This window comes from Alligator mississippiensis, chromosome 2 (assembly GCF_030867095.1).
Source record: "Alligator mississippiensis isolate rAllMis1 chromosome 2, rAllMis1, whole genome shotgun sequence".
NCBI classification, from domain to species: Eukaryota; Metazoa; Chordata; order Crocodylia; family Alligatoridae; genus Alligator; species Alligator mississippiensis.
Genome location: NC_081825.1, coordinates 236,667,591 through 236,694,907, shown reverse-complemented (window position 1 = coordinate 236,694,907; position 27,317 = coordinate 236,667,591). Strand labels below are relative to the sequence as shown.

Sequence of the window (27,317 nt, the reverse complement as noted above, 5' to 3'; positions counted from 1 at the left end):
GCTCTGGCCCCCCTCGGGAAGAGGGCTATCACCCGAAATGCATAAAACTTTCCACACGTCCATCATCTTAGCACCCCCCCCACCTGGCAAAAATAAAAGTCGGTGCCTATGGTCCAGGGTTCAGCCCCCCAGTTCCTCCATCAGAGGCTCCATCCTCTGTAGCTCCTACAGCTAGACTCCCTTTTCTGGTCTAAGGCTTGGACTTATAAAGGGTATTCCAGATCACCTGACCCTCCACTTCTGGCCTCTGGGCCATCAGGCGTTGTTTGCACTTGAACTTGACAGCCATCTTGTTTCAGGTTTCTCTGCCTGTGAGTTTGACTCTGGCAACACACAGAAAGCATAAGTAAAATAAAGGAGACAAGGAGAGAGGTGGGGAGAGGATAGGGACAAAGGGAAAAAAAACAACCAAGAGAAGAAACACCACAAAGCAAAGGGATGAACTGGCAGAGTTAGGGAGGATCAGGCACCTCTAGACTCCTCCCTGTTCTAGTAACAGGGTAGGGGCCCCATTACAATAGGTCTCCCAGGTGAAGCCAAAAAGTTTTAAACTCCATGCAAAAATGAATACAACTTCAGGATCATAAATGTTTATTTTTCCTGTTGGGTATATTTACACAAAAGGTGCAAAAATGTTATTCAGAAATGAGCACCATCTGTTTTCCTATGTTGCCGCCGGTCATCATGGATTGGAAAGCAGCTACAACAAAAAAATAAAACAAGGTAATTATTAAGATAATGCCATTTAATATTTGATAGATGGAAATTAAAAAAAAAAAAAAATCAAAACATTGGATAGCTACCATCCTGTGGACCTCCTTTGCCTGTTATAACACTATAGTAAATTGCCAAGGAAAATTAAACAAAACCTTAATAAAATCATTTTAACATTGAAATGGCTGATCAGACCTACTTAATATGATGCATGTTCACTTAAAATTATTCTATACAGTACTTTTAGGCTATACCAGGAAGATGGTACACAGAAAACCTAAAGGAAGATTTTGAACTTGGAAGACAAATGTTTGTAAAATTGTTTTGTAAATAAACATGAAAACTTTATGTAAAGTTAAAGCTTTGGGTAAACAGAACATGACATTTGACTGCCCAGTTGATCAGGTTTTTTAAAACCAATATGTGAAGGTAGAGGGTTTAGAAATTGAAGTTAAATACACATTTTAATGCTAACCCTGTAGGACTAAAACTATATTGACAAAAAAATTGATACAAATGTCCTGCCAAAGTTCCTTTCCCACTCCTTTTTCCACTGTTTCTGCAAGTTGTTAAAAGCATTTGTGCACCTATTCTACCTCTCTTTAAAAATATCATTTTGACATTACTCATTATTTTCTCTCTCCTGCATGTATCTTCTTTCTATTACCAGATCCAATTACTGTTAAAAAATTCTTACAATTTAACCCATCAATTACAAACAATAGGTTTCATTACATTCTAATGATGAGAAACAAACTGATCTTCAGAAAATTTTAAAACAGGGGTACTGGTCAACTACTAACTTAATAATTTAACACTTTCTGTCAGCCTTAGCATTGAAAAAGTCCACCTTTTTAATTTAAAGAAAAATGAATTGAACAGCAAAACACATATACTAACATCAAGGAATTTTATTCAAATATAGAGTAAGTAACACTTAATGAAATATATAACAAAATACAAGAAAAAGCAACTAATTTGAAAATCATGTTCTGGAAGACAAACTCCTGGACCGGGGTGGGGGGAGAAGAACATAGGTCTTTAGTGTCACTATATTTCATATTTCAACAAAGATTACTCTTAGAAAATGATGCCATGTCTTACCACCAGTTTTTTCCAGACCTCGTGTTACAGTCTCTCTGACCTGTCAACAACAACAGGTCTTGTTAGTTTTCCTCAAAAAGATAAAAGCATTGCTGATAAGCAACATGAAATTGCCATAGCAATTACTCCAGAAAGGAAGATAAGGTGGACATAGCTATGTTGTTCAGCTACGTTGTTCTAAGCCTAGAAGTTATTTAACTCTTTCAAAGATGGAACATTACTTGACTTTTTACAACTTTGTGTCTCTGGATGGCATCAGGAAGGAATTTTGCCCCATGGCTGGATTGGTATGGACTGTAGTAGGTTTTGTCTTCCTCTGTAGCAAGGGGCGTTACCCTTTTCCTGGTATGTCTTGAGCATATATTAACAACCCGCACAGCAGCATTAGCTACTGTGGTCCTCCTGCTCTGCCTGTGGCAGATTAGATCTTGTTGTGTCAGGATTGACTGTAGTTCTGCTGACAGGTTAGACAATGAATTTGTATAGGAGGGCTTGGATAGGAATGATCTTGCTTCAGGGGGTTGGTCTAGATGACCTCTTGAGGTTCTTTCCAGGTCTGTTTCTCTCTGATTCTATGATAAGCAGGTCAGTTGGTTAACTCATTAGGCATCATGAAGATCCAAATCGGCACAGGGCATCAACCCACCAACTAAAACCAGAGCCCCCAAATTATGTGCTGGTACTGCAGCCCAGTATGCTGTTGCAAAGGCGGCTAACAGCATACTAGGCTGCATTAAGAGTGTTACCAGCAGATCAAGGGAAGTGATTACTTCCCTCTATTTGGCACTGGTGAGGCCACACCTGGAGTACTGCGTCCAGTTTTGCCCATCACTACAGAAAGGCTGTGGATAAATTGGAAAGCATCTAGCAGAAGGCAATGAAAATGATTAGGGGCTTGGACACATGACTTATGAGGAAAGGCTGAGGGAACTGGATTTATTTAGCCTGGAAAAGAGAAGACTGAGGTGGGATTTAATAGCAGCCTTCAACTACCTGAAGTGGGGATCCAAAGAGGATGGAGCTAGACTGTTCTCAGTGGTGGCAGATGACAGAACAAGGAGCAACAGTCTCAAGCTGCAGCAAGGGAAATTTAGGTTAGATGCTAGGAAAAACTCTCTCATAAGGAGGGTAGTAAGACACTAGGTTACACAGAGAGGTGGTGGAATCACCATCCTTGAGGTTTTCAAGACCTAGCTAGACAAAGCCTTGGCTGGGTGATCTAGTTGGGGATGGCCCTGTTTTGAGCAAGAGGTTGGACCAGATGACCTCCTGAGGGCCCTTCCAATATTAATTTTCTATGATTCTATGTGGGCGTTAAACTCAGTGAGTTAGGCAACTTATGGCTAAATACCTCTCAGAATCTAGGCCCTTGCATCAAAAATAAGGAATTAGCTTCTCTAATATAAAGGAAAGACACATACTTTGTTACATGTTTTTCTAGAATACCAGCTACATTGCTGTAACACAATCCTAAGTGGATGATGTACTGTCTGTCTAAATACTGCTACTACAAAAAGAACCTTCAGGTGCATTATTGCATTCCTCTTTGAAACAAGACACTACACCCTGTTCATATCGGGGGACAGGGAGGCTAAGAAGGACAAGGGACAAAGAAATTAGACACATATCCCCAAAGCAATGCCATCATCTCTAAAATCTTCCTCCCATAACTGAGAATTATAGATTTAGTTCCTACCTTCAGTTTCCCCTCCTTGATCCATTGACAGAGCTGTAGAACACTAGCTTCGTGCTTGTCCATATAGTTCAACACTAGAAATCTCTCCCTATTAAAACAGTTATTGGATGTTCAGGCTAAAAGATTACCAGTACTAGCTAGTACTGGTACTAGCTTGACTGTAGTTCTGCTGAGAGGTTAGACAATGAATTTGTATAGGAGGGCTTGGATAGAAATGATCTTGCCTCAGGGGGTTGGTCTAGATGACCTCTTGAGGTTCAAGAGGTAAGTGATAGCTTCTTCTCACAGCTGCTATACAGGCTTCATCAAACAACTCTGTACAATGGCAACTTTAAATTAAACAACTTAGGCAAGTAATCCTACCCGTGTGTCTAATACTGGGGAGAAGGCTCTATAACTGCCTATAAAATATTACCAATTGTCTATTGCTGCCTTTCATTTGAGATGGGGGCAAAACACAGCTCATTTAATGGGATGGTGAAGGTATATTAACTTTCTGGCTTCTAACAATAGTGCATATGACATCATAGCTGCTGGTGGCCACAAAAAAACCCACAAAACAAAAAACACCCCAAAACAAAACAAAATCCAGAAGTAATCACCTATGCTGACAACTGTCAAGATACTGACAAAATTACTGAAAGCTCAATTTTCCATTACTTTAAACTTATGTAGTGTTACTATTTTAGACACTGTTTTTGCAGATGTAAATGATAATGCAACATATCAAAATTCATATTACAGTTTTGATGATGTGGATCTAGCTGGTCATCATATATTCCAGGTTAGTGAACAAGCTTGGAAACTTACTGTACCTGTAATACAACATTCTGCCTCTATTACAGGAATCCCCAGTATGGCCAAGTAAATGCTTACTACCACCAGTATTACTCTATAGACAGAGTGGATCATAAGTAAATCTTGCTTCTTTTTGCATTTCCATAGTGGAAAGTTTGAGGGAAACGTATTCATCAGGGATTGAACACAATTTTAGTTGTCTACCGTGAGCAAAGGGATGTAGATAGCACCTGGTGAAGTAAGCTTCAGCTCATGAAACCTGTTCTATATGTTTAATTTAGTTAGTCTACAAGGTGCAAATCTAGCCTACCTTATTATCTACCATAAACTAGTGGCTACTTTAGAGTCATCTGAATCAGGCTCATAGTCTATTTGCCTGGACGAGACCAAAAAAAACAAAATCACTGCAAAATACAACTTTAAGTAATGCTAAATGTTAGAGCTTTGGGTTTCGCACTCTAGTATACAGTGTAAATTTCTGGGGTTCATTCATGTGTGAAATATTGTTAGGCATGTGGGGATTTGGTGGCTAAAATGTCAGTTAAAGGATCCAAAGTGGTCCAAGAAAGACTGAAAAAATGTTAGTGACCTATCACATTAGTCATCTGTTCTGAATAGTTACAACACAGATTGTTCTTTGAGAGCATATTCAACATGGCCAAGCTTCGGAGACTGTGGAATAGAGACAGGGAAAATACTGAAAACTGCAAGATCTTAATCACTGCAGCTTTATGTTATGAAGGCCTGCTGAGAGTCCATGTAAAGGGTTACTGAAGTTAGACTGACCTTTATGTATCTGCCACATTTGATATTCCCTTCTCCTAAGAGAAAAGTTAGTACTAAAAAGGATTACATAAATACAGAAGATGCAGTGGTTGAAGTACTTCACATTCTTGCCCTCACACACAATTACCCTCAGGAAAAAAAACAAACAAACCACACTTATCTGAGCATTTGATAAGACAACCATGGTAACACGTTCCTTCACTGTAGAGAATCTGACAGAAATCCAAGGAATAAAATCAACTGACCAGAGATGAGGCGTATGCCAGCTGAATTGCTCTTAATTATACCGCAAAAATATTGCAATTCTCCATGTTCTTGGCTTGTCAGCATGTTTTGATGCTAGAGACATATCAAACATTGTAAACTACAAAAATCAAAATCTTCCTCCCTTTCCCAGTGATCCAAACAAAATTGTCAGAAGCATCTCCTCACATCAAATACAGCAAAAACAGAAAACACTGAATATGGATTCTCTGTTTGATCTACCCTGAAGATGATGACAGAGGCTGAGGAAGGAAAAAATATACCTTGTGATATTCCTTGCTTTCTGTATTTCTTCTACTGCAGGAGCCAATGGAGGAGGATAAGACATATCTTTATTATACTGGGAAATCTGTCCACAGAGGATGATATGGCTATTCTGATTCATCTGTTTAAAACACCACAGTATTAAAAATACACCTTCTTTGGCCTCAAGAATGGTATACAAAGTTTTCAGAGGTATACTAAAATACATGTATGGTTCCAAGCCAGTTGCATTAGTAAAGAGAATTCAAAGAGAACTGTGTACAAGTGGTCACTTCAAATTGTAATGCCATGCAAGTAATTTAAAAACAGAGCAATAATAAAACTACTGCACACACACAGCTGAACAAGATGTTTACTGGGAAACATAAAATAGCAATCTCTCATGCTTATTATTAGGAAGATGTTTACTGTGAATTTAACAGCATGAATGATCAGTTTTGAAGTACAAAATAAGGGCAGCCCTGAGTATATCTGCTCTGCAATCTGTTCCACAATTACTAAGTGCAAATTTTCAACTTAATTCTTTTAATCTGCTATGTGGAAATTAAGTAGTTCCCATTCAGTCACCTCCCCACTCAGCAAAAAGATATGTGGTCCCCTTCACTTACTCCACTGAAAGTCATTGTACACTGTATCAGTCACAGACACCTAGCAATGTATGTAATATGGAGTGTGGGGTCAGCGTGCAACAGGAGTGGTTTAGCAATTGTAATTAGCTTCCTTTCTTTTACTAATTCCAGACTAAATCTAGCAGTGTCGGATTATGCGCTGAAAGATTCTTCTGCTAAAGGTTGAATAAAACAATGATGATTGGTTTCCTCCACCCTGGGAGACCCAACTGATGTTTCTGAGTAAGAAAAAAACCAATTTACCACTCAAGCTGTGTAAATCTTACTCAGGATTATTTCTAATAAAGGTTTTCCTGGTAAAGGAAACCTATTCCTTCCCTTTCACAAGTATTGACAAGAGGTCCTGCTTTCTATCATCCCCATCTGTAAGCCTCATAATGCTGCTGAAGAGGACAGGTTAAGAACTGAGTCCAGCAATGCTGCCCTTAAATCAGCCAGAGAGGACCAAGACAGAAAAAAAAGTAACCATTTTATCAGATATATATTGTTTCTAAGGTGTCCCTGATCTTTGCTGGCTAAGGCAGCAAGACACCAAATGTAAAAATAAGGCTCAGGACTCCTGCATCACACTGAAAAAGTTATTTTCATAGGGGAATAAACCAAACTAGTGTGATAGGCTTGTATTTCAGAAGTTTGGCCCAATTTGACTTGGAATCACATTCAGCATTTCAGGAAAATGGGAAGTAATAAGGTTGTTCTAGTCCTTGGAAGTTAATTTAGCCTGGTTTAAAATACAATATTATTCCAAACAGCACATAAAAGACTTTGCTCACAGGGAGGAATAAACAAGATAGCTGGTACAATCACCTGACTAATAACTGCATCACTGATGTCTCCACCAACATTGTCAAAGTACACATCCACGCCAGCTGGACAGAGTTCCTGCAGCTGCTCTGCCACACTTCCCTTCTTGTAGTTGATGGCAGCATCAAACCCCATTTCTGAGACCAAAATGGAGCACTTCTCATCTGTACCTGCAATTCCTACCACTCTGGAACAACCCTCTAGGCGGCCAATCTTCAGGAACACAATAAACAAAACAGGTCATCCACTGTCATCAACAATTTAACCAGCAGAATTCCAGGCATAGGTACTTAAAGAGCAGAATGCAATGTAAATTGCCCAAATGACAAACACCATATCCTTTTTACCTGACCAGCCAAAGAACCACAGGAACCAGCAGCTCCACTAACAACCATTGTCTGATTGGCACCTGGAATCACATGTCCTTTCTCTCTTATCCCTAATAAGGCAGTTAACCCAGTAATACCAGCGGCACCAAGAAAGTAAGAGAGGTGTCCATCTACGAGTTGTGGATTAAGCTAAAAAAAAAAAAAAAAAGAATTTGGGGTTTATTTTGTTGTCTGACTGACCTTAGGATGGTCATATTTATACTTCAACAAATATACAATAACTTAAGGTATTAAATTTAGATAAAAGTAAAAGTTAGTTTGGATGAAATACAGATGTGACTACTGTCTTAACTACTTATAATGTTTTGATAACAAGGTTATAAAACTTGGACCTCAATTATTTTTGTTGCAAGAAGTGTTTAATATGGTCACTTATACCAAGCTTACGGAAACTTAGCAACCATAAGGTAAGATGCAAAATTACACCAGGAACAGAAAGTAGACAAATGGTTGTTCAGGATTATTGACGATTTTCTATTTCTGTGCTAACTTGAAGGATGATATAGGAGGGCTGTCAAATCTAGAGGCTGGGGTCAATGGCATGAACAATACTAAAACAAAAAATTGTAGGTAGACACACCACTTCAAACTACAATAGTCTTCTGTTTAGAGTTTGAATACTGTATGTTGTATGTGTAGTGGCCTCAAGTTACAGCTACTACAAAAAAAAAGTTCTTACTTTCTGGGAGTAAGATTACAAGTACAGGGTTAACGAATTAAAACATTTTGTATTAAAGGGAGAAAACATTACATCAAGAATATATTTTTCTTAGGTGGCAAGAGAGCTACCTGAAATTTTGAATGATTAACTGTCAGATTTTAACAGTTTTAGAAATGCACTTAACCAATTCATCAGCATGAGAATGTCTAGTGAAAGGAATTTATTTTTATTTTTGCTAGAAAGGAAATATTAAAGTAGACTTTGCATGTGTGATTTGATCCGTCTTGCAGGATACCGGTTATTTTATCAGCACTGCTTCGTCCTTAATTAAGAGACAAGAGTTAATTGTTATATAAAAAAAGCAAGAAGTTTTTTTTTTGTTTGTTTGTTTTTTAAAAGAGAACTATATCTATTACTGTTAACAGAATTTTCTATAATTCATTATATTACCTTTTGGAGCAGACTTCCATCTAAAATGGCTTTTGTCTGCCAGGGCCAGTTGAATGAAGTTACAAAATCTCCTTTAACAAGGTGTGTACATTTGCTATCCTCCACAATGCCAATGCCCCCACCATCAGCCACCTCAGATGGCTTCCAAGCCCGGAGATATTCAGCATCTGTGTCTTCATTCATACGACAGCGCTGAAAAGCAAGGCATTAATGAAGGCTTCTTGTAGAATAAAATGCAGGAACGTAATTTTTTGTTGAATAAACCTTGGGTGATGTGCATTTAAAAAGATATAAAACAAAATTTTCTAGCAAATCTTTCAGTGAAGACACTACATTCAACTTCTTTTGTTAAATTTTTATTTCTCTTTTCGTGTGCTCATTTAGGCACAAAGGGAGGGCTGTTTCATTTTTCTGCAACAATAGTTGTCATAAATGCTCACCTGGTCAACTCATTATTCATAGTTTTTGTTCATGGCTGACTCCATTTCTAGCTTATTAGAACCCTCCAGATCCTTTCTGGCAGTACAGCCTCCTTTTTTTGTATAACTACATTTGATTTCTCCTCCCTTAGTGTAGTACTTTGCACTTCTTTTTATTGAATTTCCTCTTGTGGAGATGACCATTATCAAATTTTAACACCATTTTATATTGTTCTTAGTTTGTTTCTGACATTGCCTTGTGAGACAAGGTCAAAAGGTTTGCTAAAGTCAAGACAGATAACAATTTATCGCTTTCCTCTACCGGGCCTGCAGTGCTGCTGCTGCACCCTGCTTTGACTCTGCAGCACATGAGCACTGAACTCTTGAGTTCACTGGCTTGTCAGCCCACCTTCTGCCAGAGCTACTGCTTTGATGTGACCCCAGAACCTGCCACCACTGCTTGTACCTCCTTTTCCCCTGCTACCAAATTCTGCATTGGCAAGGGACAGGTCAGGTGACCAGCAGTGGTGTTTCTCCATGGAGTCCTTGAGCCATGCCAAAGTAGTGGTTCCAGAAAAAGCACACTGATGAGCTAAGAAAACTCACCAGGTATATACCACACGCCCAAAAGGGGGAAATGACCACATTCCTCTGTTCCCCCTTGGTGGATCTCCCCATGCTTCCCCCTTTATCCACCTTCCCAGTTATCCTCTTACAGAAGGCCATGAAAAGATACTTGGCAAGGAACAAAGGGTACTCTTCTACTACAAAGATCTGAAAACAGTGCTTTTACACAGTCCCTACTCCTGCCATTTCAAGGAATAAGAACCCAGGGGACATACATATCCAAACATGGGTCTTCCAGGTAACATTGCAGATCATTACTAATAGTCCATCAAGCTAGGTCCCTAAAATACTTGGTTTACAGTGTTACAGATTTAATTTATCTGAAATGTGAGATTTTAGTGTTAGTTTCTGTATCTGATTTCCCAAATCTTTACTCTGTGAAAATGTTTGGGCCATGCAAGTTCTGTTACCTCATTAGACCTTAAATTTAAAGTATGTCTGTCTCTCTTCTTTTGAAATGAACGCTGAAAATGGATATGGAGTCACAGGCTGCTGCTGAAACAGAAACTGGAAAAATGTCAGACAGGAACATCCTCTCTTTCTCCTATCTTCTCTACCACCCCTTCCTCCCACATTATTTTTGATCTACCTCTTCTGGGTTTTAGTTAGATAAGTGATGGTGGCGCTGTTCCTATGATCCTTCTATCTGTACTGTAGATAAATCTCAAGTTAAAATCACCAGCCTGATATCCTAGGGTTGGTGGTTCTCAAACGTTTTAGACGCAAGGCAACCCTCAGAAAATGCCAACTACCAATTACATAATAATATATAGGGGCATTGGCAGATTTGGTTGGAAGCATGACACAGCCTCACTGGACATGTCCTCATGAAGTGTTTTAATTCCTTATGAAATATTTTCCACTTTTTGCTCCTTTAAGCCATCCAAGGTAGGAGAGATTCTGGTCTACTTAAGTAAATACAGCTACCAAATGTTTTAAGTTAAAGGCCATTAACTTCATGCCATTTACGGAAATGAGGGAATTTTGATTTGTGTTGGCTGATTTTTGCCGCCCTTCCACTGCATCAGTGGAGATAGCTTTTCCTCCCCTCTCAAGAGGAAAGTATTCGCCTTATCTGGCATTCAGCTTAAAAACAAAACCAAAACCAAAGGCAAAATTATCACGAAGCCAAGCCAGACACAAAGGGCAGAGTTCTATTTCACTTTACATGCCCAGATGGCACTTTTCCAAATAAGCAGTATTTTTGGCATTTAAGCGTACTGTATGGTTTTATTATTTGTGCAGTGTGAATGCATGTATCTATACAGCTACTAAGCATGTATGGTAGGCTATACACTGTCCAGGAAGGGACACAGTTACATACATATGTAGGCTAGGTATACATTAAATCACAGAATTCTACATAGCAACAGTGCATGGCTAGTACGCATCTGACAGAAGAGAACCCTGTTATGTTTTTGTCTCAGCACCTGAGGGGTTAAGGCTCCTACCCAGGAAGTAGGTGTTTGAATCTACACCTCTCTGACTTCTCAGCACTGTGCTCCGACTATCACCCGCTGATTAGACTATCCAGTTCTTCCAAGGGAAGTCTGGAACAGACTTCCCCAGAAGTGGTACAGTCACCCACCCTGGCTTGATGCTCACCTTGCTGACCCCAGCAGTCTTTCCTGCCTAAGTGCAAGGGGGCTGGACCCAATGATCTTGTAAGGTCCCTTCCAGCCCCTAACATCTATGAAATATAGAAGCCGGGTTTCATGTTTCCTAAGCAAGCACTTGAATTACTCTTAACTATGGGCCTAAAACAGAGGATGGTCATTCTCCTCCTGGGACTTATACTCACATAGCCATGTACCTGCCAAACCAGTGCACAGCCCATTGCTCATGCTCAGTAGTTGTGCAGATGCTTTTGTGTTCACATTACATAGGAAAGAGCTGCAAAATGTGCATAAATGCTAAACACGCCATGTACCAGCTGGAAAACTGCCGTTTGGGCACTTCAAGTAAAGAAGAGTTCTGCTCAAAAGTTTTCTTCTGTTCCTATAGGCCAGCAGCCAACAATATATGGCCCACGGAGCTGTGGCTTCAGCAGCACTCAGTGGCAAGGGGCTCTCCCTGCACAGCACTGCAGCCAGCCACCTGGGGCTCTGCCTGTGCTGCACCACACTGGGCTGCTTGGGGTTCTAGCAGAAGGGGACATTTGCTACATCAGGTTGTAGCTGTGCAATGTGAAGAAATGGCAGTGGCAGCTGGGTCCTAATGCCTACCAACTTTGACCCAAGCTGGGTCATTTCAGTCTCCCCACCATTAGAAAACACTGTCAAACTCTGCTATTAGCCGTATACATAAAAGTTGCATGTATACCAATGCCAAATTCTTCCCTGGCATCACTGCACTGAAGTGAACTAAGTTATGGAGCTATACCAAAGATAAACTTGGGCTTGTGGTTTGTTTAGTTGGTACTAAACATTATGCCTGGCACTGATGTACAATCCTTTTTTGTAAGTCTCCAGATTTTGCCTAAGGTCTATACCTACCATGTAAGGATCCACAGAAAGGTAAAGGGTTCGAACACATACTTGTCCCTCTTGGATTTTATCTGGTATTGTGACTTCTTCCATTCGGAAGTTTTCTGGCACTGGCACACCATTTTTACCTAGATATTTTAAAGGGGAGTCAAAAACAATTTAAATGAGAATTGCAGTTACCTCATTTAAAATTAAGACCTTTATGTTTAATTCCTTTGTATACAAATAAATATGAGAAGCTCATGTCTTTACTTAGTTTCAAGCATACAAATAGTAGCCACGTTTCAGACCTCGAATAACAGTCTGAAATTTAAAAAGTTTAATTTAGTTTTTCTGGTTTCCCCATTAATTTTTATAAAGGTCTTTTAAAGGATCTCCCTCAGGAAAGGATAAGCTGACTTGCAGCTCAATATCGCAGGCTGAACACCCTAACTCCAATCTATGCTCTAAACCATTTGACCCTTCTGCTTCCAGTAACTAAAGTAGCTTGTTTAAAAATAGTTTCAGTATCTCTATGCTGCAAAATATAGTATAGCACAATAGTCTTGGTAGGGAAAGGACGTATATGATCAAAGTGCATGTACATTTTAGCTATTCCTCTGAAAGGATGGACATAAGTGGCTATAATGAAATAAGAATAGTCCAGAGGATGCCATAGACTTATGTCAAGGACCCCAGAATTTGGGGGTCCCTTCCAAGCGTAATTTACCCTGGCCTGAGAATTTGGGCCATTATAGACATTAAAAGGACAAGACTTTTACTGGAAAGGGTTGTTATTCTTTGTGACTACAGAACTTCCGGAAAGTAAGCCATTGCTGCATCAGAAGAATGCCCATCTGTAAGTGCTGTCACTCATGCTTGTACCTGTCAGAACTACTTCCACATTGAGTAAAGTATCAAAAATCTCTGAAGTCCTCTTCCATTTGTTCTTTAGCAGTTATTAACTAGCAAGCACTATTCTACGACCTGAAACGGCCTGCACAAAGATGCAAGTGCATAAGCAAGGAAGTAAACAAAAACACCACAAAGTGTCCATTTTAAGCCCCCTTTCAAACATGGGAAGAAGGGGTCTTTATTTTTGTCCGTTTTCTTCTGGCAAACATTCAGTCAACAAATCATTTTATTTACAGTCTTGTAAGAGTCAGCGTCAATTGCAAACAACAGAAAGTAAAATATAATGACATTATCAATCTAAAAAGCAACCCTTGATAGTGCGTCTTTGGGCAATGGACACTGCTTTTTATGAATCACTAATATACACTTGACTCGGGTAACATACACACAATTCTTTTTCTTACCTAACATTTTGTAATCTATATTACAGCAAATACACTTTCATCATAAACCTCCTTTACCACTGCACCTATCTTACTTTGCATATCAAGTTATTTTCTGTCATTTCCCTTCCTATTTTGGAGGATTAAACCACTTGACTATTATACTACTGAAAGAAAATACATACCAGGGCGTGAGTTGAGTACTACTCTTTGTATAATCATCACCACTTTGGCAGGACCTCCACCTCAGTATTTCTGCAAAGCAAAAGCTGTTTGAAACGCATGTCAAATTAAAAAAAAAAAAATTCCTTATCAGGAGACAATCTGGGGATGCAATACTTTGTTATTTAAAACACTGAGGGGAAAAAAAAAAATCTATTAAATCCTGTGTATGGATCCAAAGGGCCATAGCAGTAGTGTGCTTAAGGTATCTGCTCTGATTCCAGAAGGCATAAATTCAGACTGCACTTTGGACTTGGGCTGAGGCTGTTCCTTGGTGATTCACGTATAAACAGGTACCTGATCTTCCAATCTTTCCATATCACTACGCTGTGTACCACTGGCAACACATACTTTAACCATGCTAGTCCAGTGAACCACTAGTGTTTGATGAATGTTTGACCTTGCAGTAGGCCCAATGACAATCATAATATCCTAGTGGTCTTCTAAACAGCAGCCATAGTTTGACGCACAGCTGGCTACTGACAATAGCATCTCCCTTGTTTCTTGAGGTTAGAGAACAATGGGGAGGAAAATACAGTATTTACTGACTATCCTGTTAGTATGGATGGTGATGTGATATTGATTACAGAGCAGAGCACGCAAGGAGTAGGAAATCAGCTTTGCCTATTTTGCTTCTATGGTACCGATATAATGCTTGTGATGATGGTGTCAGAACAGAGGCAGGCAATTATTTTGGCTGGAGGGCTCCTTAATGAGTTTTGGTGACCTGTTGAAGGCTACAACAATAGCTCCATCCGTTGAGAGGGGCCCCACCCCATGCTCGCCATCTTGAGACTGGAAGGCTTGCCCCAACCCCTAAACTTTGCCACAAGAAGTCCCTCCCCTTGTCCCCCAGAAGTACTCCTTTGGAGGGGTTGCTGTCTTGGAACCAGAAAAAAAACAAATCATATGCTAAAAGTCAAACATCTATAATAACGTATTTTTTAAAAATATTTTTGTCCTAATGTATATGCATTTGCATAATATATATATATATATATATATATATATATATATATATATATATATATATATATATATATATATATAGAGGTGATTGTGTAATAGCTCAAAAATAAAGTCTTACTCTTGTATATTGTGTGGGGGAGTGTATGGGGTGTATTTGGTGGGGTGGCTGGGTATGGGGTTTGTGGGAGGGTGGTTTGTGGAGAGGCATAGCTGTGTGTGTGGGGGGAAGGTTTGGTGTGTGGGTGCAGGGGTGGGTTTGTGTGTACAGTGGAGCATGTTTGAGGATAGGTGTCTATGTATGTGGGAGGGTTGTGAGGGGGTATATGTGGTGTGTGTGGGGTGTTGGGAGGTTGGGGGTGTGGGGGCCCCTCCCACAAACTTCCCCCCCATAGCGCACAGCTCCTCCCACCGGTGGTGGCAGCAGCAGCAGCAGCATCAGGCTCTTAGGCAAGGAGCAGAGCCAGGCCGGTCCACCTGTCGCTGGGGGATGGAGACCCAAATCCCTGAGAGAAGTGGGTGACCTGAAGGAAGAGCAAGCAGGAAGGAACAACAGGGGAGGTGTTCTCATTCTTCCTGAGAAATCAGGACAATCGACTAGTTAACTCAGGTGCCTGTACACAAATGTATGGAGCCTGGGAAACAAGCAGGAAGAACTGGAAGTCATTGCATACTCACAGAGCTATGACATGATTGGAATAACATAGACTTGGCGAGATAGCTCTCATGACTGCAGTATGGTCATGGATGGATACAAACTGTTCAGGAAGGCCAGGCAAGGAAGAGGAGTTGCACGTTATGTAAAAAAGTTGTATGATTCCTCAGAGGTCCAATATGAAACTGGAGATAGGCCTGTTGAGAATCTCTGGGTTAGGGTCAGAGGGGAGAGCAACAAGAATGATGTCATGATGAGGGTCTTCTATAGGCTACCAGAACACGAGCAAGTGGTGGATGAAGCTTTCTTCAAACAGCTAGTGGAAGTTTCCTAATCACAGGCCCTCATTCTCATGGGGGACTTCAAAAATCAGCCTGACATCTGCTGGGAGGACGATACCACAGTGTGCAGGCAATTGAGGAAGTTTTTGGAAACTGTTGGGGACAACTTCCTGATGCAAGTACTGAACCAGCCAACAAAGGACCATGCTCTTCTTGACCTGCTGCTCACAAACAGGGAAGAATTGGTGGGGAATGTACTAGTAAAGAGCAACTTCGGCAGCAGTGACCATGAGATGATTTGAGTTCAGGAGCCTGAGAAACTGAAGGATGGAGAGCAGCAGAGTAAGGACCATGGACTTCAGAAAAGCAGACTTCAACTCATTCAAGAAACTCATAGGCAGGATCCCCTGGGAAAACAAACTGAGGAGGAGGAGTCCAGGAGAGCTGGCTATGCTTTAAAGAAGCCTTACCGAGAGTAAAGGAACAAACCATCCTGACATGAATGATGCATGCTGCCAGAGGCTGGGGGCACAGCGACCACCCGCAGGCGGTGGTGATGGTATCGGCAGTGGGGGCATGGCGGTGGCAAGCGGGGACTGCCCACAGGTGGTCACGGTGACATCGGCAGTGAGGGCGGGCCAAGTGGGAGGCCACAGCGGTCTTGGTGGTGGGGGGCGGGGGGGAAGTGGTGAGCAGTGGGCGGGAACTGCCTGCAACAGCTGTTAGCGGTGGTGAGCGGCAAGTGGGGACTGCCCGCAGCTGTGTCAGTAGTGAGGGCAGGGGGCAGTGACCACCCGCAGAAGCCGAAAGCAGCTTTGGCGGCGGCCAATCTCAAGGAGAGTATGTGCCCCCCTATGCCCCTCCTACGTGTCGTTTATGCATCCTGATGTGCAGGAAGACTAGCAAGTATGGCAGAAGATCAGCTTGGCTTAGCAGGGAACTCTTCAGTAAACTAAATCACAAAAAATGAAGCTTATAAGTGGAAACCTGGGCGAACAACTAGGAAGGAGTATAAAAGTATTGCTTGGGCATGCAGGGATGAAATCAGGAAGGCCAAAGCACAACTGGAGTTGCACCCGGCATGGGATGTGAAGGCTAACAAGAAGGGTTTCTACAAGTATGTCAGGAACAAGAGAAAGATCAGGAAAGTGTGGGTCTCTTTACTGAATGTGGAAGGCAACCTAGTGACAGATGATGCAGAAAAGGCTGAAGTACTCAGTGCCTTTTTCACCTCAGTCTTCACAGGTAAGGTTAACTCCCAAATTACTGCACCTGGCAGCACAATTTGGGGAGGAGGTGAGCAGCCAGCAGTCGTGAAAGAACAAGTTACAAACTATTTAGAAAAGCTGAACATCTGCAAGTCTGTGGGGCAGATGGGATGCACCCAAGGCTGCTGAGCAAGTTGGCCAATATGACTGCAGAGCTGCTGGCCATCATCTTTGAAAACTCATGACAATCAGGAGAGGTCCCAGATGATTGAAAAAGGGCAAATATAATACCCATATTTAAGAAAGGGAAAAAGGAGGATCCAGGGAACTACAGCCTGGATCCTCAGTCCCTGCAAAAATCATGGAGCAGATCCTCAAGTCATCTGTTTCTAAGCACATGGAGAAGAAGGTGATTATGAACAGTCAGCATGGATTCACCAGGGGCAAGTTATGCCTGGCCTACCTGATTATCTTCTATGATGAGATGACTGGCTCTGTGGATGTGAAGAGACCTGTGAATGTGGTATACCTTGATTTTCATAGACATGAGGGCTGGAAGGGACCTCGGAAGATCATTGAGTCCATCCCCCTGCCCAAAGGGCAGGAAGTCAGCTGGGTTCATAGGATCCCAGCAAGATGAGCATCCAGTTTCATCTTGAAGGTGTTCGATGAAGGCGCTTGAACCACCTCTGGTGGCAGGCTGTTCCAGAACTTGGGGGCTCTGACAGTAAAGAAATTCTTCCTTATGTCCAGCCTGAAACGATCTTGTAGTAGTTTGTGACCACTCGACCTCGTCATTCCTTGGGGCGCTCTGGTGAACAAACGTTCCCCCAGATACTGGTGGTCACCCCTGATAAACTTCTAGGTGACCATCAGATCACCCCTGAGCCTGCACTTTTCCAGGCTAAAGAGCCCCTGGGCTCTCAGCCTGTCATCGTAGGGTCCGCTTCCCTGACCTCTGATTATGCGCGTGGCTCTTCTCTGGACTCTCTCAAGCTTTTCCACATCCTTTTTGAATTGTGGAGCCCAAAACTGGACGCAGTACTCCAGCTGCGGCCTCACTAAGGCCGAATACAAGAGGAGAATGACGTCCCGGGATTTGCTTGAGAAGTATTTATGGATGCAAGCCAGCGTTTTGCTCGCTTTACTGGCCGCAGCATCGCATTGCAGGCTCATGTTCATCTTGTGGTCAATGACGACCCCCAAGTCTCTTTCTTCCATAGTGCTAGCCAACATAGCACTGCCGAGCCTATAAGGATGCTGCGGGTTTTTTTCCCCCAAGGTGGAGAACCTTGCATTTATCGGCATTGAACACCATCAGATTCTTGTCCGCCCACTTGCTGAGCCTGTCCAGGTCAGCCTGGATCACCCCCCTGTCTTCTGGTGTGGATGCTTTGCCCCAAAGTTTGGTGTCATCGGCGAACTTAGCCAGTCCGCTTCTGACTCCACTGTCCACATCATTAATGAAGATGTTGAATAGTATGGGTCCAAGGACAGAGCCCTGGGGGACCTCACTGGTCACAGGACACCACGATGAGTGACTTCCATCAATTACTACCCTCTGGGTCCGACCCCGGAGCCAATTTTCCAGCCAGTGGATCGTGGAGGACCCAAGGCAACAATTGGCCAGTTTCTCCAAGAGGCGATCATGGGACACCAGATCAAAGGCTTTTTTGAAGTCAAGATATAGGACATCAATCTCTTCTCCCTTGTCCAGGTGATAGGTCACCTGGTCGTAGAAGGAAATGAGATTGGTCAAGCAAGACCTACCTGCAACAAACCCGTGCTGGCTATCCCTTAAGATGTTGGCATCGGCCAGTCCATTAAGGATGGCCTCCTTAATAAACTTTTCTAAGATCTTCCCCGGGACAGAAGTCAGGCTGATGGGCCTATAGTTAGCCGGATCCACTTTCCTCCCTTTCTTGAAGATAGGCACCACATTTTCCTTCTTCCAGTCTTCGGGCACTACACCAGAGCGCCAAGAGTTTTCAAAGATCCGTGCTAGAGGCTGGGCTATGATGCTCGCCAGCTCCTTGAGTACCCTGGGGTGAAGATTGTCAGGGCCGGCTGACTTGAAGGTATCCAGCTTCTCAAGATGTTCCTTCACAAAGTCAGCATTAATGGAGGGCAGGGGATCACCCTCACCCCGACTTCCCGGCCCTGTAGTGGGCACGGGCGTCTCATGGGGCTGATGAAAGACTGACGCAAAGTACCCATTTAATAGGTTGGCTTTTTCCTGGGCGTCAGTTATCAGTTGCCCCATCTGGTTCAGCAGGGGTCCAATGTTGCCCCTGCTTTTCCTCTGGCTCCCCACATATCTGAAAAAGGACTTTTTATTGTCCTTGATGCTCAAAGCTAGCTGGAGTTCAGTTGCAGCCTTGGCTTTCCTGGTCTGCTCTCTACAGGACCGGACCAGTGCAGAATAATCCTCCTTGGAGGTGACTCCCATCCTCCATCCTTTGTAGGCCTTTCTTTTTAGCCTCAGGAGGTCTGCTAGGTCCCTGGAGAGCCAGGGGGGCTGCTGTGCCCTCTTGCTGCCTTTCCTCCGAGATGGAATAGACTTAGTTTGTGCATTGAGGATCGCTCCCTTGAGGAGCAACCACTCTTCTTGAACTCCCCTCTCCCTGTGGTCACAGTCCCTTAGGGCCTCACTGACAAGCCTCCTGAGCTTGTCAAAGTCGGCTTTCCTGAAGTCAAGGACTTCCGTGTTGCTGACTGACTTGCCAGCTTTTTGGCGGACGGTGAAGGTGATCAGTTCGTGGTCGCTGTCACCCAGCTTCCCATCGATCACTAGGTCACCAACTAGGTCATCCCCAGTAGCCAGTACCAGGTCGAGCAGCGCTTTGCCTCTCGTTGGCCCATAGACTTCTTGAGTCAGGTAGAGGTCATCCACGCACGAGAGGAAGCTCTGCGGAAGCTTTGCTTTTAGCAAAGCTCTTGATACAATCTCCCACAACATTCTCACAGGCAAGCTAAGGAAGTATGGGTTGGATGAATGAACTGTAAGGTGGATAGAAAACTGGCTGGATCATCGGGCTTGAAAGATAGTAATCAATGGCTCGATGTCTAGTTGGCAACCATTATCAAGTGGAATGCCCCAGGAGTTGGTCCTGGGACTAGTTCTGTTCAGTATCTGCATCAACGACCTGGGAGATGGGATGGAGTACCCCCTCAGCAAATTTGCAGATGACACCAAGCTAGAGAGAGTAGTAGATATGGTGCAGGGTAGGGCTAGGATTCAGAGATCTAGACAAATTGGAGGACTGAACCAAAATAAATCTCATGAGGTTTAATAAGAACAAGTGCAAAGTCCTGCACTTCGGACTGAACAATCCCACGTACCAGTACAGGATGTGAGGACTGCCCGCAGCCGATGTCTGTGCAGGCAGCAATTCTGCAGAAAAGAACCTGGGAGTTACAGTAGACAATAAGCTGAATATGAGCCAGCAGTGTGCCCTTGTTGATAAGAAGGCTAACAGCATACTGGGCTGCATTGGTAGGTGTGTTGCCAGCAGGTCAACGGAAGTGATTATTCCTCTATTCAACACTGGTGAGGCCACATCCGGAGTACTGTGTCCAGTTCAGGCCCTCAAACTACAGAAAGGATGTGGACAAATTAGAGAGAATCCAGTGGAGGGCAATGAAAATGGTGAGGGGGCTGGGGCATGTGACTTGAGGAGAGGCTGAGGGAACTGGACTTATTTGGTCCAGAGAAGAGAAGACAGAGGGGATTTAATAGCAGCTTTCAACCAGCTGAAGGATGGTTCCAAAGAGGATGAAGCTAGATTGTTCTCAGTGGTGGCAGATGACAGAACAAGGAGCAAGGGTCTCAAGTTGCAGCAAGGAAAGTTTAGGTTAAATATTAGGAAGAATTTTCACACTAGGAGGGTTGTAAAACACTGGAACAGGTTACCTAGAGAGGTTGTGGACACTCCATCCTGGGAGGATTTTAAGACCCGGCTAGATGATTTTAAGACCTGGCCTTAGCTGGGATGATCTAGTTGGGGATGGTCCCGATTTGAGCAGGGGGTTAAACTAGATGATTGCCTGAGGTCCCTTCCAACCCTAATTTTGTCTGATTCTATCGCGCAGGGTTCACATGGAGCTCCCAGGACACATGCACCACCCGGGGGATGCCCCGTACAATAGATCTGGCAGTCTTCCCCACTCCTTACTGCCATGTGCAGCTGCCAGGTCTCCCCAGGGAAGCAGGGGATGGGGCTCCCCGCCACTTCCGCCAGAGTCCCATGAGCTGCAAGTGGCAACAGCGAAGGCACACAAGTCTTGGGAGCTCCATGTGAGCCCTGCACAATAAAGGTGGTCTGGCCTGGCTCCACTCCTTGCCACCATGTGCAGCTCCCATAACTGCCTGGAGCTGTGTGCCACCTGGTGGCTGTGCCTGTGAGGGCCACAAACAGCCCACTGCCTGCTGCTGCTGTTACCACTGGTGGCAGGGGTTGTGCACCATGTGGGGGAGCATGCTGTACCCAGGGTAGTTCCCACACCCGCCCACATTCCCTCACATCCCACAAACACCACACATACCTATGCCCAGCCCACCTGAACTCTGTGTTCCCACTGCACCACTGAGCAAGGGCCCTGAGCTCCCACAAGCCCCAGCCCCACGCTTCTGCCTAACTGCAGCTTCCCTACCTGGTGCTTGGAGAAAGTGCTGCAGCAAGGACATGAGGAGGGGCCACTGGAGGTTAGGGAAACTGAGCAAGTCCCCCAGCAGCTGCAGCAGTGTCAGCACCAGCCCCATCCGGAAGCTGTGTATGCTTCCTGGGGCCCTCCCACACAGGAGGGTGGGAGTGAAGTGTGGGGACTGAGTGGGGTACAATTAATTGGTGGCCACCTGGTGGGTACCCACAGGCCAGATGAAATTACCTGGCGGGCCAAATCCGGCCCACAGGCCATATTTTGCCCATCCCTCTGTTAGAAGAATTGTAAGTAATCAGGTGGAGCCTGAGACAAGCAGCCATCTTACCAAGCCATAAATCTAAATTTTTACCCTCTCTCTTGGCTTCACATATCTCCTCTGCTTGGCTGCCCAGTGGTCCAATTTCCCCTTCACTCAACTGAAAGCCAGAATATTAGTCAAAGATTCCCAGCAATATGTATACAGTATTTACTCAAATCGAAGCTGTGTCCCCCTCCTCACCTTCCCATTTAACGTTGGGGGAAAGCCTCTCATCCTGGAATTGAGTATGAGGTAGTGGGAGAGTGGCTGTTGCTATAGCTCAAGCTCCAGTTCTGGCCCCAACTTGGGGTCAAAGCCACAGCTGTCCCCCACCATTTATATTTGCTCTGGGTCTGGCGGGGCTCTGGTGCCACTCCAGCCGGGGGCATGGAGCACATTTTCAGACCCAGCCCAGCAACAGCTACTGGAGCAGGAGCTGTCCAACCTGGCCCCAGAGCAGGGAAGAGGCTACGTGAGGTGGGATGAAAAGAGGTGGAGGGAGTAAGCAGCAAGGGGGACCAGGCAGGAAGGGGCAAGCAGGTGCGAGAGCTGCTTGACAACCCTACCGCCCGCCCCTCACACTATTACTTTACCTGCTGCAGCAGTGTGCAGGGGAGAGTGAATTTAAGACAATCCTACAATAATTTGATTCTATACATGAAAAATTGTAACAAATTTATAAAATTTTCCATGCACAGAATCTAATTATTTGGGAGTCATTTTAAATGCAGAGCCACCTTGGATTCAGGTAAGTACTGTAACATGGAGTGTGGGGTTAATGTGCGTCAAGAGTGATTTAGCCAGTATAATTCACTTTCTTTCTTTCCCTAATTATTGATCAAATCTAGCCATATTCAGATTATGCTTTGAAAGGTTCTTCCTTATACATGTACTAGGGCAATTTTATTTTCCTGTGCAGCAGTCCAGCCAGAAAGCAGATATACTGAACATGGTTAGTAGACTAGAGTGGGAAATGTTGAATCATAAACTGTTCATGACTGCCAAAAACTGCAATTCTGCAGTTATATACATACCATTTAAGCATGTAAAGCAAAATACAACTAATGCTTAAGTGACTTGCTTGAGGTTACCTATAATATCAATTTTATAGCAGGGAATGGAACCCAGGTCCTCCAGATTTTAGGCTAGTAACACTTACTACCCTTTCTCCTCAGGAAAACAGCTTTGAGAACAAAAACATTTCCAAAAAAATTATTCACTCAGCTCCTCCCTCACACATGAAAGACTACTTCTAAAATGGGTATCAGAGCTTGCCACAACATTTTTTCTTTTCTAGCACAAGTGAATTTGCTTTGCATTGATTGACATTCAATTGCAAATGATTGTTAAGATGGATTTATACTCCAGAAGCAAATAGAGTAAAATAAAAAAAAGAAAAAAGGGGTGGAATTCTGGCCCCATTTAAGTTGAAGAATAATAAAGAACAGCAAGTATAAAAACTATTTTTTATAAAACTAAGAAAAAAAAAAGACAAATGAGGGGTTCCATTTATTTTGATAGGGTAAGAATTCACCCCATGAAGGCTTTGCAAAATGTATATAATCTTAGGCCCCTACTATATGTTACATATATTATGCAATTAACTGGTTAATCACACAATAAATTTAGACCAGCCACAGGTGCAAAGTAATTATTACATGATAAAAATTACTATCCGGCATCAACGACCGGATAGTAAGAACATACAAGCTATAAAGTTAGTGCTTGAAAATGTGCAACAACTCTGTAGCTAGTTCTCTCCAGCTTTAATTTGAACATGTAACAGGGCCCTTAATCATACAACCATAACACATACAGTTTTACTCACATGCATAATTTCTCAGAACTCAGTATCAGGTAGTATGAACCCAAAAATGAGGGTTTGAAAATAAATTAAATTAAAAAATACATATCAGTAAAAAGCAACAGTTTGTTTAAAGATTCTTCTATAACGATGACAACACACACAGTACTGGACTTGCATATATGAACACCAGGCAGCACAACTACCTGGTTTGCTTCAATTAGTCAAGGTAAATGATGTGCAAATGATAAACATCAGTAAGAGAGAAAAAATAATAGATATTAAAACACTTGAGTTTGAATAATTTGATATACTTGTGTCATTTCCATTAAAAAAAATTAAACACACTGAAGGTCCTATTCTAGCATCAGCATAAATTGCAACCGTATTAATAGAAGGCAGACTAGGCCTCAAAACATGTATAATACTATATACAAAAAACAGACATTATATTGAGCAACCCAAGGTGAAGGGACACACATGAGTGAGATACAGTTGAATAGAAGGTAGATATGCCAGTGACACCAACATACAAAAATGGCATTGTGCTAAGAACTCCTATTTAAAATGTTTTCAGTATGAGATAAGAGACAGCAGCAGTATGAGGCAATTTGTGTGTCATGCTCTAGGAAGAAAGGAGAGAATACACTGTCAGGCCATTTCATTAGCAGCACATTTTTTTCTGAAAGGAAAGTGATCAGTCAGATCCAGAAATGAGGAAGAATTTTACACCTCTAACTCTGTTTTCCTGAACGTTTCCTCTGAATTTCAACGCTGAAAAGGACTGGAAGCCTCTATTCGAGATTCACGGAGTCTGTCCTACCAAAAAACCTCACAGTGATGAACGTGGTAGAAACCCAATTAAAAAAGAAAAAGCCCATCATCTCATTGACTTGCAGGACTAGTATAAAGTAAATGTGTTCCTATTTCTATACTCATCTGAACTCCATTAAAATGTTAACCTCTCCAAGCACCAAGTGCTTTAAGACAGACAGACAGACATAATTTTTTTTGGTCACATTGGGTATTATTTTGCTGACATTAATAACCAATTCAACTTGGTAAGGATCTCCTTTCTCAGTTTCTCCAAGTGTATACACCTTTGAGGATCTGGGACATAGTCTCTAGAAAGTCAGATTAGATGTTCATGATTATGCCTTCCAACCTTATAACATATGGAAATGTACATTGCCAATTTTGTGTTTCATAAACTCTTCATTATTGGAGTTAACCCAAGCATAAATTGTTTAAGTTCAAAGAAAAATCATAGAATCATAGAAAATTAGGATTGGAAGGGACCTCAGGAAAAAGGAATCCAAGGAGAATGAATTTAAATGGCTGATTTAAATACCTAAAGTTCTTGAAAACAAGAGTCCTGTTGCTGTTCCTATCCAGTTTAATGACGTGTGACTTAACAAATGGCATCACTGTATATATTCAATACCTTCTCACATAGATAGGTGGTCAGAGAGGATTGGATATGTTGGTGATTAAAGTATCACTGTATGACAGCTGTCACAGTAGAACATAGTTATGGAGATGGACTTCTCTCTCAATACAGCATTTATTCCAGGCTGCAAGCCAATAAACCATTACTCAAGCAAATTAAAATGTTGCACACATTAATATCCCAAAATAATATGAGTCATGAATACCTTCCCAATATTAGACTACGATAGAGGTAGGTGAGCAAGAAAAAGCCAGGCACTTTTTAAAATAATTTATGAGAACTTTTTGGAGGAAATGAAACTGGTCAACACATCTGCTGAACTGGTCAACACATTCTCTTCTCATACCCCCTCTACAAACTTGTGTACTCATTGAAAATAGAAATGCATACAATGTGTGACAAAGCACCTCTGGATGTTGAAATCCCAGTCTACCATGATTCTTCCAGCTCTACAGACTAAGACTCACTTAACCAGCATGCAGTGCGTCTTCCCACAACCTCAAAAAGAAAAGGGCTGCTCATTTCCTTGTCAACTGTGCCAAGGATGAAGGGTATATCTGCCCCAGATACAGGAAGATTAAGGACATACACTGCTGAAAGATTCCTATTTTCTGAAAGATATTCATTCTTCCACCACCTCCCCCTTCTCTACTGCCTTTGGCCAACTCCACTCTCCTGTGTGACCTGCTGAACAGAACTCCAAGCTTCCCTCCTCCATACACAATCCCTGATGCAGTCTGCTAACACCACTACTTGTGGGAGGTGGGACTGGCTGCTGGTCCTTAAAAGTATGTCTTGACATTCCAATTCATTTCCTACCAGGAAGTGCCTAAGGGGGCCCACAACCAAAGCTGCAAATGGTAAACTCAAAGGGTGTCCTTGTGTCACTCTTAACCAGCGAGGTAACAGGTAGTTTCTCTCCCTTAGGCAGCAGCAGTGGCTTCTATTCTTGGGCCCTCTCAAAATCATCAATCCAGTCACACACCCCTAGCTATGCTACAGTTCTTGACTTCGTTACAAGAAGCTTGATGCCCAGCCACCCATTTACCAGCAGGACTCCTGCTGCCTCCTGGTCTCAGCATCTGCGCTCAGGGAATGCAAATCTCAAGTCTTCTCCTTGGTGCACATGCATTCTTGGTGTACTTTTGCCAAAACTATTCCATTTGTTCCCATCTGCTACAACGAAGACCAGTTTCCCCAGATCTTGGGATCCCAGTCACTACTAGTAGGTCCCACTGGGGTGAATTGCCTATCTCTGTAGCTCTTGGCTCAGAGGTGATACCTTTTATTAGACCAAATAAAAAAATAGCAAAAAACCCATATCTTTCTTTGCAAGCTTTCTGACACATGCACCCTTCTTCAGGCTGAGGAGAAAGCAGATTGTGGAAGTCCTCTCCGGTAGAAAATAAACTCCATTTTGCACAAAAAGGATATTCACAGACTCAGGGGAATAGACCTTCCAGCCTCAACTTCCCCCATGCAAAATTGAATTTATTTTCTACCTAAGCGGACTTTTCTGATTTCTCCTCAGCCTGAAGAAGGGTGCATATGCCCGGAAACTTGCAAAGAAATATTTTTTTTTTGCTATTTTTTCGTTGTCTAGTAAAAGGTATCGCCCCTGAATCAAGAGTTTTATATTTCTTTCTGTCCCAGACCAACACACCTACAAAACAGATCCCTTGTCTCCGGAGCAATGCATGTCCTATTGCTACCAGCAATCAGGACTCGTGGAAGAGGTAATATCTTTTATTAGACCAACTAAATTTCTGCAAAAAAGATTCTTTATTTTGCTTCTGCTACCACGCATTTTGCTATTGCTATACATACTTATCTACGTGCCGCTCCCGTCCCAGCTCCTGCTGCTCCTACACAGGCTCCTTCTCCATCCAGCACCGCTCTGAGGTAAAGCGCTCACTCCGCTTCTTCACATTACTTCGCTACTACCCCACCCGCGGGCTGCGGCCGCACGGCTGCACGTGACCACTGCCCCCGCCCCCTGCACGAGGGCTCCAGGCAGCTGCCGGGGCGTTGACGTCACAGCCTCGCGCCCCCCTCAGCCGCGTTCACTCTTGGGGAGCAGGACTGGGAGAGCGCTGGGTTAGGTCACGTCACGCTCAGCACCCCGCGCGGTGCCGGCGCGTTGCAGGCGCGCGGTCCGCACTCACCTAACCCGCGGCGCCCAGAACTTTGCTGCCTCACGTCGTTTCCCGTGCGCATGCGCCGGCTTCTTAAAGGCGCAGTGGGCTGAAGGGCGGGTGCAGGTCAGTGCCCGTCCTGAAGTGCCTGTCTGGCGGAGCGGGGGTCTTGTGAAGCACAGCGTTAATTGGGACACGGCAGGGTGACTTCCTGGGGGGCCCCTCTGGGAGGGCTGGTGTCTGCGGCCAGACAAAACTCGAACCAAAC

General features: G+C 43.1%; 1 protein-coding gene across 6 annotated transcripts; it reads right to left on the bottom strand.

Annotated features, from left to right (window-relative positions):
• Positions 1-574: 574 nt before the first annotated feature.
• On the bottom strand, positions 575-27,133 carry PTGR2 (prostaglandin reductase 2). Of its 6 annotated transcripts, XR_009460178.1 has the most exons (11): positions 26,742-27,073; positions 13,554-13,623; positions 12,101-12,219; positions 8,560-8,751; positions 7,407-7,577; positions 7,063-7,272; positions 5,626-5,747; positions 3,515-3,602; positions 2,812-2,892; positions 1,819-1,858; positions 575-700 (listed from the first exon to the last, which is right to left on the bottom strand). XR_009460178.1 is itself a non-coding variant. In XM_059722940.1 (10 exons), the coding sequence occupies exons 2-10, from the start codon at positions 13,588-13,590 to the stop codon at positions 636-638; spliced, it is 1,044 nt and encodes a 347-aa protein (XP_059578923.1). In that variant the 5' UTR covers positions 13,591-13,623; positions 27,080-27,133; the 3' UTR covers positions 575-635. The 6 variants fall into 6 exon arrangements, 4 of the variants coding, with proteins under 4 accessions (XP_059578923.1, XP_059578922.1, XP_059578924.1 ...); XR_009460177.1 differs by having other exon boundaries at positions 1,819-2,892; XM_059722940.1 differs by lacking the exons at positions 2,812-2,892; positions 26,742-27,073 and adding an exon at positions 27,080-27,133.
• Positions 27,134-27,317: the final 184 nt, after the last annotated feature.